Source organism: Symphalangus syndactylus, chromosome 6 (genome assembly GCF_028878055.3).
Source record: "Symphalangus syndactylus isolate Jambi chromosome 6, NHGRI_mSymSyn1-v2.1_pri, whole genome shotgun sequence".
NCBI lineage: Eukaryota > Metazoa > Chordata > Mammalia > Primates > Hylobatidae > Symphalangus > Symphalangus syndactylus.
In genome coordinates, this window is record NC_072428.2 from 51,921,394 (window position 1) to 51,935,061 (window position 13,668).

The 13,668-nt window shown below is 44.8% G+C and overlaps 2 protein-coding genes across 10 annotated transcripts in view; both read right to left on the reverse strand.

Moving 5' to 3' along the window:
• Nucleotides 1-10,914, reverse strand: part of RRM1 (ribonucleotide reductase catalytic subunit M1) — a 44,480-nt gene extending 33,566 nt beyond the window's left edge. For both annotated transcript variants that reach the window (XM_055282741.2, XM_055282739.2), the window contains exons 1-2: nt 9,597-10,914; nt 2,535-2,623 (exon numbers count right to left, since the gene is read on the reverse strand). In XM_055282741.2, the coding sequence (XP_055138716.1) occupies nt 2,535-2,623; nt 9,597-9,615 (108 nt within the window). In that variant the 5' untranslated portion in view covers nt 9,616-10,914. The remainder of the gene's footprint in view (nt 1-2,534; nt 2,624-9,596) is intronic.
• A 523-nt stretch (nt 10,915-11,437) lies between these two features.
• Nucleotides 11,438-13,668, reverse strand: part of STIM1 (stromal interaction molecule 1) — a 224,630-nt gene continuing 222,399 nt past the window's right edge. For all 8 annotated transcript variants that reach the window (XM_055282764.2, XM_055282767.2, XM_055282760.2 and 5 more), the window contains one exon: nt 11,438-13,361. In XM_055282764.2, the coding sequence (XP_055138739.1) occupies nt 12,845-13,361 (517 nt within the window). In that variant the 3' untranslated portion in view covers nt 11,438-12,844. The remainder of the gene's footprint in view (nt 13,362-13,668) is intronic.

The window sequence follows — 13,668 nt, forward strand, 5'->3', positions numbered from 1 at the left end:
TGACATTTCACAATCACTTTGTGAGATGATTATTACTATACCTATTTTACATGAAGAATCTGAGGCTCAGGTTACTGGGACTTGCCCAAGGTTATATTATTATACAAGTCTTCTGGCCCCAATCCCATTAAACCTCACTGCATTTCACTGTTTTCAAGGCCACATTATAAGTTCCAGTTTTTAAGACAGGTAATGCACAAGGTATTAGCATATATTTTTAAGAAAAACAAATTCTAAGTTGTGAGTGGTCTGTTTATTGAATCTTTAAGAAACCGCTTAATCCAACAGAAAATAAATGTATTTCCCAGCTGAACAATGCGTACCCCCCTCAAAAAGACACATACGTGTAACTATTTTAACAGTCTGCAATCTATTCTAATTATAATATAGCTAAGCCCAAGTTGCTCCTGAACACTTTCTTCCCAGATCCAGCAGATAAGGTGTGTTCAGCATAAGAGCAGTGAAGTTTCTAGAGCAATATGGCAAACAATTAGAACTCAGAATGAAATACCATCTGTGTGCTAACTGTGCCAGATCTAACAGCATACAGTTTTTCTTTTTTTCTGTGGCCTGTGCTGGAGTTACAGTGGCACAACCTCAGCTCACAGCAACCTCAACCTCCAGGGCTCAAGCGATCCTCCCACTACCAGGTAGCTGGGACTACTGGTATGCGCCACCACACCCAACTAATTTTTTTTTTTTTTTTTTTTTTTTTGTAGAAACAGGGTTGAGGGCAGGCACAGTGTGGCTCACACCTGTAATCCCAGCACTTTGGGAGGCCAAGGCAGGCAGATTACTTGAGGTCAGGAGTTCAAGACCAGCCTGGCCAACATGGCAAAACCCTGTCTCTACTAAAAATACAAAAAAAAAAAAAAAAAATAGCATGGTGTCACATGCCTGTAATCCCAGCTGAGGCACAAGAATCATTTGAACCCCAGGGGTGGAGGCTGCAGTGGGCCAAGATTGCGCCACTGCACCTGGGCAGTTTCACCATGTTGCCCAGGCTGGTCTCAAACTCCTGAGCCCAAGCAATCCGCCTACCTCAGTCTCCCTAAGTGCTGGTATTACAGATGTGCACCAGCAGTTTTTCAACAGAATCTACCCTAGGAAGTTTGAGGATGCTGCAACACTCCTGTGCTCTAAAATGTACTACTGCATGAGGCAATAGAACATATAGGAGTCAAGAGACCTAGGTGCTTCTCCCTACACTCCCACTAACTTAAGTCACTCCCCTCTCTCTTTGGAACTTTCTTATCTATAAACCAAAGATGAAATGGGATGGACTCTTAGGTTCCTTCCAACTCTAACATTCTACTATTCTAATTATTGCCTAAGTCCTCGATATAAAAGAGAATTTACAATAAACATATTTTCAAGATACATAAAATCATTTTCTCTTGACCAAACTTACTTTGGTCAAGTGGCTAATTAGATACACGTCAAGCACTGAGGATATCACAAGAATAAGATACACAGCCCATCCTCAATTCTAGGGGAGGACAAAGATCTATAATTTATTTCCATACTATATGATTAAAGCTATGAGATGAGCACAGGTTTTACAGCAGTACAGATAAGATACCTAAATAAGGAGATGGAAATATGGGTGGATTTGAAAAAAAAGAGTTCTTAGAGATTCTCATTTAAGGAAGATCATTTTAGAAGTCAGGTGGAAGACGAGTTTGAAGAGGGTAAGATTAGAGGAAGTCCAGGACACTGCAGAGACCACAGAAAACAGTCCAGATAACTGATGATGAGAGTCTAGAACATAGGAGTTATAAAGGATAAGGAGAAAAGCAGAGCAACTCGTTTATGAACAGTTTGTTCTTGACTTAAATATTTTCCATGAAATCTACTTTATATTACCTAAATCTTTTTACATAAACAACAAAAAACAAATTTTAAACCAGTCCCTACCTAAATAACCACAATTCCAAAACAAGCTTTACTCTAGGCTTTCCTTTTTTTTTTTGAGAGGGAGTCTCGCTCTGTCGCCCAGGCTGGAGTGCGATGGCACGATCTCGGCTCACTGCAACCTCTGCCTCCCAGGTTCAAGTGATTCTCCTGCCTCAGCCTCCCAAGTAGCTGGGATTACAGGCGCCCGCCACCAGGCCCGGCTAATTTTTGCATTTTTAGTAGAGACGGGGTTTCACTATGTTGGCCAGGCTGGTCTTGAACTCCTGACCTCAGGTGATCCGCCCACCTCAGCCTCCCAAAGTGCTGGGATTACAGGTGTGAGCCGCCGTGCCTGGCCTAGGCTTTTCCACTAATGAATAAAACAATTTACTCAAGGAAATAGCTGATATTAAATGTTAATATCAAATTTTCCTCTTTACTCACATTCATGGTTCTCTGAAAAGTGAGAACTCACAGGACAGAACCAAAACTAAGGAAAAAAAAATGTTTTAAGCAATGAATCCAAATTTTATATCGAAGGGCATAGCCAGAATACCAAAGTATATCAGGTGAGTGAAGGTCCAGGGATAAGAGACAAATGGAACAAGGAACCCAACATAAAAACCATATTTACTTACAGGATCAACAAAATCCATATTGAGTCCATAACAAAGCTTCTGGATTCGAGATGTAATTTTGTCAAACATGACTCGCTCTTGGCGGCCATCTAAAGAATCAAATCACATTAGCAACTATTAAATTCATGTTAGCAATTATTAAGACTACAGTGTCAAAGAATCAAATGTAATTAACATGTAAATTGACCAACATGAAATGCTATTTCACAGAAAAGATTCCGGCCCCCTCAAAAGATTCATGAAGAGATTGTCTTCTCTGATGTCACCTTCAAAGAGTATGAATTCTATACAGACAGACATTTACAGATAACTTCTTAAATTTTTCCCCCTATCCCACATGGCAGCCAAAATTACCCTTTAAAAGTTAAACTCAGAATCTTATCATTACCTCCTTCAAAACTCCTAATAGTGGCTTATGATCTCCAGAATGAAAGTCAAAATTGTTAAAACAATCCACAGGCCGGGCCTGGTGGCTCACGCCTGCAATCCCAGCACTTTGGGAGGCCAAGGGAGGTGGATCACCTGAGGTCAGGAGTTTGACATCAGCCTGACCAATATGGTGAAATGCCATCTCTACCAAAAATACAAAAAATTAGCTGGGCATGGCGGCGGGGGCCTATAATCCCAGCTATTCGGGAGGCTAAGGCAGGAGAATTGCTTGAACCCAGGAGGCGGAGGTTGCAGTGAGCTGAGATCATGCCATTGCATTCCAGCCTGGACAAGAAAAGTGAAACTCCATCTCAAAAAAAAAAAAAAAAATCCACAGAATCCTATACAACCTGTCCTGTGCACCCACTTCCCAATTTCACCTCCAACTCTCCCACCTTCCTTCCTATTCTACCTTGACAACCTGGCCTTCTTGCTATATATCTCCTTTAGGTCTTTTGCTCAATGTCATCACCTTCTCAATGAGGCTTTCCCTGATGATTCCATTTTAAATTGCAATGGCCCAAATAGGAACCTTGCTCTTCTTATCCCCCTTCCCCTTCTGTGCTTTTTCTCCATAGCACTTACCCCATCTGACATACTATATATTTTACCTAATATTTTTCATGATTTTGGACTTAGATTTATCTTTGTCCTTCTAGACAAAAAAGTCTTACTACTCTTAGTTTAACCGCAAATAGTAGCTCATCCGACCTTTATTTATTCTTACCAGGAAGAGTGAATATATCCAACCACCAAATAGCCTTAACCTTAGACAAGCCACAAAACACCATCAGTCATTTCATAGATCTTCATTTGTAGAAAGGGGTTAATTATTATATCTATTTTACTTGCCTCATCAGTTTGCTATGACAATAAAACTAGATAAGGTAAAAAGTGCTTTTGTTGTAACAACTTTGGCATAGTTACAACTATACCTCATTATAAAATAAAGCTGCTCCTATGGGGAAAAAAAATCACAGTATGTGATACACAATAGGCACTCAATAAATGTTAGTGTCTCACACTGATTTAGTTTTTGTCTCCTTTGTGCACCTACAATCCATTGTAACTACAGGCTGACTATCCTTAATCCAAAATTCCAAAATCCAAAACACTCCAAAATCCAAAACTTTTTCAATGCCAACACAATGTTCAAAGAAAATGCTCCTTGGACCATTTCAGATTTTGGATTTTCTGATTAGGGATGCCCAACCAGTAAGTATAATGCGAATATTCCAAAATCTGAAACAAATCCAAATACTAAAAAACACTTCTGGGCCCAAGCACTTTGGATAAGGGATACTCAACCTGAAGTAACCAATAAGAAACATGTTAAATATGTTTACATTTGGCCCTCTCATTCACATCTGTATTCTTAAATTTAGTGCCTAGAACAAGGCAAGTTCTCAAACATTTGATGAAGAATAAATGAACAGTAAGACAATCACTATTAACCCATTATCACTAGAACAAGTTGCTTTTTCTTCTACACTGATATGTTAGCCCCTCTCTTTCTGATCACCATTGTGATAATTTTCTGATCAGGCTCACATCTGCAGCATTTAACTCTGGAACGGAATAAATTAACTGGCTGGCACTGGGACTGAAACCTCAGTGCTCTAGCAATTGGATAACTAAGCAAGCAGGTAACCACAAAGCAACATTAGCGTTCTGCAATTATACATGCAGTGTGGGGGGAAAGCAACTTAGCAAAAAGAAAATTCTACAACTGCCAAAAGTTCTGAAGTCAATCAGGAAACTGACAAAAAAAAAAGTGCATTGGTAACTAATCTTAACTCACACTTGAGAATAGGAGGCGGACTAAAGATCTAAAGGTCCAATGACACACGGTTCTCTATTCTGTCATTCCACTTGGTTAGTTTTTCAAGCCAGATGTTGATTTTATCACATCACTAATCCCTGTTTCTCACTGCCTACATTATCCTCTTCTCTCAAGCAAAGCCTTTCTTAGTTTGGCCCCAGATCTCTTCAACTGTTCCCTGTGAAATATAAGTCCCAAGAGGGTTTCCCATTCCCATATCCACATCATTGCTTATACCTTACTCTGCCTAAAGGTTCCCCTTCCACCTTTCCATACATCTAACTCCTACTCATCCTCCAAATCTCACACGTCCATAAAACCTGTCTCAACCACTTTTAACTCACACTGACCTCTTCCTCTTTGAAAATCCTCTAGCCAGCCGGGCATGGTGGCTCATGCCTGTATTCCTAGCACTTTGGGAGGCCGAAGCAGGCGGATCACCTGAGGTCAGGAGTTCGAGACCAGTCTAGCCAACATGGTGAAACCCCATCTCTACTAAAAATACAAAAAAAAAAAAAATTAGCTGGGTATGCTGGCAGGCGCCTGTAATCCCAGCTACTTGGAAGGCTGAGGCAGGAGAATTGCCTGAACCCGGGAAGCAGAGGTTGCAGTAAGCCGAGATCACACCACTGCACTCCAGCCTGGGCGACAGAGCGAGACTCCGTCTCAAAAAATAAAAAATAAAATAAAAAATCCTCTAGCATACTAGGGTGATTTCCTCTTGGCTATAAACTGGCTTTCATTCTTCTCTCTTCAGGAAGACTTCCCTAATCCTGTAAGACCAAGGATGCATGCCTTTTCCACAAGATACAAACTTTCTAATTCCCTCTGCGGAGAATGTTCAGGCCACAGATCTCACATTACTAGCTCTTAATACTATTTAGGGTTCAGCTCAAATGTTGGCTTCTCAGAGAAGCCTTTCCTGGCTACCTAATCCAAGGTTATTTTCTCATTCATCTTTATCACATGATCCTGTTTTACTATCATCTCATTAATCAGTATCTGAAATTGATTATTATGTTTACTTCTGATTTCTTATATACACTTACCACTCCCACCCACACCAAGATGTCAACTCAATGAGAAATGTAATTTAGCTTTGTTCACTGCAGAATCTCTAATGCCTACAACAGTTCCTAGCACAAAGAGGTGCTGAATAAATGCTTTATGAATAACTGAATGAATGGCCTCTACTGCCTATACTTTACCTATCAGAGTATTTATCATATTTTATCATATTACTTCTTTATTTGTCTATCTTTCTCAATTGATTGTAGGATCTTTGGAAGCTGGAACCATGTCTGCCTACTCATCACTGCAATCCCAGTGCACAGCATGGTATCCACACAGAGTTGTAAAATAATATAGCAGGCTGTGAATGGAATAGGAAGGAAGGAAGGAAGGAAGGAAGGAAGGAAGGAAGGAAGGAAGAAAGGAGGGAGGGAGGAAAGGAGGGAGGGGGGAGGGGGAGAGGAGGGAGGAGGGAAGGAAGGGAGGGAGAAAAGAAGGAAGGAAGCAGGCAGGGAGGGAAGGGAGGGAGGGAGAAAGGGAGGAAGGAAGGGAGGCAGGGAGGGATAGGGAAAGAATCTGGAATAAAAGAAAGACTAGAGCGCAAATGGATGCTTTCAAAGACATTATTTCATAAACTTTTGTATCATTTTATGTGTATCCACATATATACACGTATGTCTGTAAAATGTTTTGTTTTTTACTGAGTTACAATCCAAAGTTTTGAAAATACTACACTAAATTCCAAAACAGTTTACAACTCAGTCAGCTACTTTTGTCATTTACTGCAATGGTTCTCAATGTTTATTTTTTTACCCATAATCTCCTTGAGGAATGATACTCTCCCATTAGGAAAAATAGCTCAAGATAGCAGATGAAAAAAACTCATCTACTATTCTCTTCTAATAATTTTCACATGGATTGTTCCTAAATCCCTAACAATTTTAAGTTCTTTGAAGATAGAGCTGCCTTCTCCATTACTGCCCTCACAGTGTTTAGCAAGATATTAGCACATTCAGTAGGTACTTCAAAGTCAACTTCCAGTTGCTCTTGTTGCTAAAAATAACAAAAACTAGCTGGCGTGGTGGCGCACATCTGTAGTCCCAGCTACTGAGGAGGCTAAGGCAGGAGAATCTCTTGAACCCAGGAGGCAGAGACTGCAGTGAGCTGACATCTCACCACTGCACTCCAGCCTGGGCAACAGAGCAAGACCCCATCTCAAAAAAAAAAAAAATTAACAAAAACTATAGGAGTTAGTCTGCTATTCCACTGGCATGCCAAAAATAAGGCGGGACAAAAAAAGTCCAGAAAACCAAAAACCCTATGCATATTAAAAAACATTAAAATATAGAAACATAGAAATATAAAAAAACATAAAGAAAGAAACAAATCTAAGTACATGTTGTATATTAAGTCTTGCTGAATGCTACAATGGCAGAATCTACAGCATGAACCATCTGGATCAAACTGTGCTCTATGAAGGAATGAGAAACAAAATAAGCTCTGCTTTTTAGAGCTAGTTATAGCTAGCACTTTGTGGTTTTTTGTTTTTGTTTTTGTTTTGAGACAGAGTGTCACTCTGTCGCCTAGGCTGGAGTGCAATGGCACGATTTCAGCAATCTCTGCCTCCCAGGCTCAAGCGATTCTCCTGCCTCAGCCTCCTGAGTAGCTGGGATTACAAGCACAAACCTCTACCGTCCGGCTAACTTTTGTGTTTTTAGTAGTGACGGGGTTCCACCATGTTGGCCAGGCTGGTCTCAAACTCCACACCTCAAATGATCCCCCCTCCTCAGCCTCCCAAAGTGCTGGGATTACAGGCGTGAGCCACCATGCCCGGCCACACCCAGCCAAGGTAGCACTTTTTAAACAAAAGTATTTAGAGGTAGACTCAAAAGGTTAAAAATTCAACACAGAGTTGAATTTTACCCATTCTGGTCATCTAAGTCCGTACATTTTCAATTCATCTTTGTTACTGACTTATCATAGACCACCCTAAACATCTCTCCCATATCTAAAGATTTAAAAAATAGATGCTCAAGCCAGGTGCGGTGGCTCCCAGCACTGTAATCCAAGCACTTTGGGAGGCTGAAGTGGGAGGATTGCTTGAGCCCAGGAGTTCAAGACCAGCCTGGGCAACAAAGCGAGACTCCTTCTCTAAAAAAATACAAATAAATAATAATGTAAAAAAATAAAAATACAAAAATAGATGCTGAGCTCTCACTCTTATGAATGGATCAATAAAAGTGCGCTATGTATTTTGCTCTTTGGTCAGCTAAAATGTGAGCTAGGAAAATTCACAGAATGATGTTCTCAAGATACCAAAAACAAGAAGGGCCACTACTGTCCACCTTTCCAACTCTTGTCTGTAGTTAAACCAATCTGGACATTGGCTGTAGTTAAACCAAATCAACTACCTGCTTATTCACAGCATTCATCATGTCCTACATTTTGATACAATTATTTTCATTTATTCTTTAAGAATCTATTCATGTCAGGTCCTGTGCTAAATGTGAACAGAAAAGTCTCCATCTTGCTTGTATTCCCAGCACTTTGGGAAGCCAAGGAAGGGAGGATGGCTTGAGGCCAGGAGTTCAAGGCCAGACTGGGAAACACAGCAAGACTCCTTTACTACCAGAAATTTTTAAAAATTAGCCACCCATGGTGGTGCATGCCTACAGTCCTAGCTACTTGAGAGGCTGAGGAAGAGCATCGCTTGAGCCCAGGACTTCAAGGTTACAGTGAGCTATGATTACACCACTGCACTCCATCCTGGGTGACAGAGCAAGACTCCGTCTCAAACAAGTCTCCATCTTTGAAATGTTCACAGCCTAGAGGACAAAACAGAAACGAGTCGATTAACCAGTATTTACTAAGTGCCTACAATTTTGAAATAATTGTATTGCTTTAACAAAGGCGAGTAGGTTCAACTCAAAACTTGTTCATACATATCTCATGTGGTTATTAAAAGTCTGTTGCTCTTGTTTTTCCAACCCGATTAAGCCTATTCCCAAGGCAGGAACTGTCTCCTCTTACAATCTCACAAAGCCAAGCAAAGGGCTGGGCACAAAGCAGGGACTCGGCAAGTCTAACGAAAAAGAACTGTTGAGAAAGAATACAAGTTCCTGACTCTTCCCAGTCCCCATCTTGTCAGAAGATGTCTCAGCCACTCTTCTCTGATTCAGTATCTCTTCCCATGAAGGGAGAGGAACTCGAGGGTGCTGTCTGTCTGGGATCTGTTTTTTCCACCCCACACTCCTATCCTCACCCCACAAAAGAGATCAGTAAACTGACAAGTGCCTATGTAAGGTAAAGAGGCCCCCTCCTTCTTTCCTAGCTGCCCCCCGACCCTGTGCCTAAGACGGCTCACCAACCCTACGGTTTTCAAATCAAACTGTGTTGTCACCTATGGGTGACTTTGGGTCAGTCGCCGAAACCTCGCTCTGAGCGTCAGTTTCCCCATCTGTAATAAGCTAATGATCTCTCTCAGAGGCTTGTAGAGAGGAATAAAATAGTGCCTGGAAAGTGCTCGGCGTACGCAGTCACTACTCGATACAGGGTAAGTGTTATCCTTTTGAAAGGCGGCAGGATGACAAAGCCGAGGGGGCGCAGCCTGAAGGCCCGAAGGAGGTTCGGGGCAGGCTGACTGAAGACAGAAGGCCTAGCGGGCTTACTGGGCGGAAGGCCGCGGCGGGAAAGGCGGGAAAGGCGGGAAGCAGCGAAGGCGGGCGGGCTGGCCATCAGCTCCGGCGGCGGCAGCCCGCATCCCCTCACCTTCCTTCTCGCCCACCTCGTCGCCCCCTCACCTCGCTTGATCACATGCATCGCAGCTAGTGGCTGAGGCTCTGAAGGATCCAAGACTGGACTGCGGCTCTAAAGCGCCGGCGGGATCGAGAAGGTGACAGAGTGGGAAGGGTTAGGTTCCAGGCGCTGCTCAGGGGCAAGAACTGGAGTTGGAGCCAGACAGCACTTTCTTCAGAGCAGAGGCGCAACAATCCAAATCCCCTTCCCGCGCCCGCCACCCGTGACGCACAAAGGGGCGCGACGGGGTTCGAGTGACGTTACTCGACGCTACGGCACACGCCCAGGGTAGGCTTCACAGACTAAGACAGGCGCCTTGTAGCCGCCATGTTGAGTCTGGGCAAGACCCAGAAGACTACGCCTCTCCCATGGGCCCCATTGGATATGGACAGGTCCGGCGGAAATGCTGCTCTCCTGCCGCCACGTTTTGTGTGGGCAAGCCGAGTTCGGGACCCTTGGGGCCCTAGCGTAGCCCCAGAGCCCGCTGGGTCAGGCACCGCCCTTCTCGCCTGCGCGTCTCCGCCGGAGGAAAGGCGGTTAATTTGTTATTTTTGAAATAACAAAACCTAACCGGCCGGAACGTTTTTCTTGCTCTGACATTTATTATAATAATCCTAACACTGCCGTCCGCTGTGGGCTCCAACCAAGGCTCCACAGCCGTGGGCAGCTTGGAGCCCCAGGGCTTTTAGATCGGCCAGAGGACTGACACTCTGGAACTGCAAGAAAACCGCGCAAGGCCAATGGCGTTTGGATTTTTATCCTGACGCAAATCAGAGCCCTGAGAGAATTTTAAGCAGGGCAGGGTCAGTACCCATTTGCTTTTAGGGTTCTTCAGTGGATGGTGGCAGAGACAGGGTATTTGCCTTGTGGAGGTAGGATGGACTTGGTGACTTAAAGTGGAGAATAAGAATAGATGAGAACCCTAATATGTAAGGCTGGTGTAGAAGCTTCTGATTTGGGCTACCCAAAGCGATCTTTATTAAATTTCATCTGTGGCATCTTTTCCCTAAAGCCTTTTCGTTGATTTCTCACTGCCCTCCAGAAGCTGCCCAGGCTCCCTGTGAAGTAATTTCAAAAACCATGGAAAGTCATAAGTGAGCCTGTAATCGCAGCATTTTGGGAGGCTAAGGCGGGAGCATCATGTGAGGCCAGGTGTTGAGATAAGCCTGGGCAACATAGTGAGACCCCATTTCTACAAAAAATGGAAAAATCAGGTCAGCGTGGTGCCTCACTCCTGTAATCCCAGCACTATGGGAGGCCAAGGTGGGCAGATCACGAGGTCAGGAGTTCGAGACCAGCCTAACCAACGTGGTGAAACCCCCCCCCCCGCTAAAACTACAAAAAGTAGCCAGGCATGGTGGCACGCACCTATAATCCCAGCTACTCAGGAGACTGAGGCAGGAGAATCGCTTGAACCCGGGAGGCAGAGGTTGCAGAGAGCCAAGATCGCACCATTGCACCCCTAGCCTGGGCAAGAGAGCGAGACGCCGTCTCAAAAAAACAAAAAAACAGAAAGAAAGAAAGAAAAATTAAATAGATATGTTTTTTAAAAGTCGTAAGTGAAGTTATAGGATAGATAGGGTCAAGTTTACCCAGACATAGGGTTTCCCAATTTAGCAAATAGAAATGTGTCCCAGATACTGCATGAGAGAAAATTATACTTTAAAAACTGTTTATCTGAAATTCAAATTTAACTGGTCATCCTGCATTTATCTGGTAACCCTGCCCACAGAGCTTCTGGGTATGTGCATTCAAATTTTATTTTCCCTGGGCAAAGGAAAGATTGTCTGTTCATCCCGTCATGCCACAGCACAGAGAACACAATGAGAGTCAAAGCCAGCAGGGGTTAAAATCTTCTACATGCTTTATTGGACTTTCAAAGAGTCTTATGAAATAACACAGAAAACCCCATTTGAGGGTGTCCAGGGGGTACAAGGCAGTCTGCAGCCTAGCACACTCCTAAGACCAGCCCCCGGTGCACCCACCCCAGGCCCAAAATAGGATCCCAGGATAAAGGCATGGCAGGGAGTGGGGCAGAGGGAAAATACCTTTACAGCCATAGCAAAAACAGGTAAGGGATTGAGTTGTCTAGAGGGTGGGAAGGGTGGGGGGAAGTGGTCACACAGCCGCCTTCACCTATACCATCTTCCTTAGCCACGCCTTCCCCAAACTGGTTGTGTCCTTTTCGAGCCTCTGGCCAAGGCTACAAAGTAACATGAAAATGGGATCTAACAAGGGGAATATGTAGCATAGGCACTTGGGAAATTCAGATTACTTTTCTTCCTTTTAACCTGTTTGTCTTTTGGTTCAAAAAATGACAGCATCCTTGCCCAACAACTCCAGGGCTCCATAAGAGCCCTGTATCATGGCTGTGGCTCTCCTGGCCAGGGGAGCCACTTGTCCTGAGCCCCAGGAGTACTGATGCTTGGGGAGCTTTGAGCAGCACCTCTTAGAGACAAACCCTCCTGCAGTGTGGGGGAGCAGGGGTAAGAGGGAGGCAGGTGTGGGTGGGAGAAGAGAGAAAAAGTGACTGCCTTATAACCTACAGTTCTGGCATCCACTCTTGCTCCAATGAACAGAGGCCTCTTCCAACCCATCCCCAAGCCTAGCCTCTCTTTAAAAGTCTCTGGTGGGTTGTTCTCTGAGAATTGGTTTCACTCCCCCATGGACCCCTGGGGGCCTGAGAGATCTAGGATGAGGCTCCTTCTGACCCACAACAATACCAAAGAACAAACTCCAAAGATTAGGCCCTAGCCCCAGTCTGGAGCAAACAGAACCACTGTGAGTGGGGTGGAACGGATCTGAGGCACACATGTCAGAAGTTACTCATCCTATCTTCCCTGCAACTGCTAGGGGAAGTTGGGGAGTGGTGGGAGGGAGGAGCCTGAAAGCAAGGGACAGAAACAAGAAACCAAACCTCAAAACTGGGACAGCAGAGACAGAAGCTGAACCCCAGAGGTGGAGCTGGGAGCTGAGGGAACAGCAACTAAGACATGCACTGAAGTGGAGAGGAAGTGACAGCAGCAGCCCATGGTTGGGAGGGAGGCAGGGCAGGCAGGCCATGGTGGTCAGTTAATAAATAATAATGAAGGACCCAAGAATGAGGGGGCAGGTATGTACAGTGCCCAGACCCCTGGACCAGCCCTTCCCATGCCCCACTCTTGGGGCCAGTTATCTTGAAGGAAGGGAGGGAAGGAGAGGCAGAAGACCCAGGGAAGGACAAGCTGTCCCTTTACTGCCACCCTCATCCTGCCTACTTCTTAAGAGGCTTCTTAAAGATTTTTAGGGGAAACTTCTTCCGGCCTGGGCTGGAGTCTGTCTCCTCGCCAATAGAGCCATTATCCTCCTCAGCCACAGCCTTCTTGCCAGCCAGGTGGGGAATGCGTGTGTTTCGGCTGGCTTGCAGGGCTCGGCTGTCCCCAACTGGAGATGGCGTGTCTGGGTCTGGGGAACTGGGGCTGTGAGAACGGGAAGAATCCAAATGTGGAGAGCCACCAGGTGGGGCTGAGGGGCTCAGCTCCATCAGGCTGTGGGCCTTGTCCAGCCCATGGTTCAGCGCCAGTAATGCCTTCTTGGCCAGGGCAGGGCTGTCAGGCAGTTTCTCCACCAGAGACCCTGGGTGGACCCCCTCGATCAGCCGGTGGCTGCCATTGGAAGTCATGGCATTGAGAGCCTCGTCTGCGGCACGGCTCATCTGAGGAGGTTTGGGGGCCACACGCTGGCGGTCACTCATGTGGAGGGAGGACTCCGAATCGGAATGGGTCAAATCCCTGCAAGACATGGGGCAGAGAGGAAGAAAGGGACATATATTGAACGAGGTGATGGGGGAAAGGTGAAGAGGAGAGAGGGACAACACGAGAAGACAAGGACAGGGTAGGAAAATGGGGATAAAGCAGCAGGAGAGAGAAATAGGATGAATAGGCAGGTGGGACGGAGAGAGCAAAGAGGAATAGACAGAAGTTGAGCAGCCATAAGTATAGGATAAGAGAGGAGGCAGGAGGAGGGAATGAGGATAGATTGGAAAAGAGACAGGAAAAGGATAGTAGAATTGTAGAGGAAGAAAAGCAAAAGGATAAG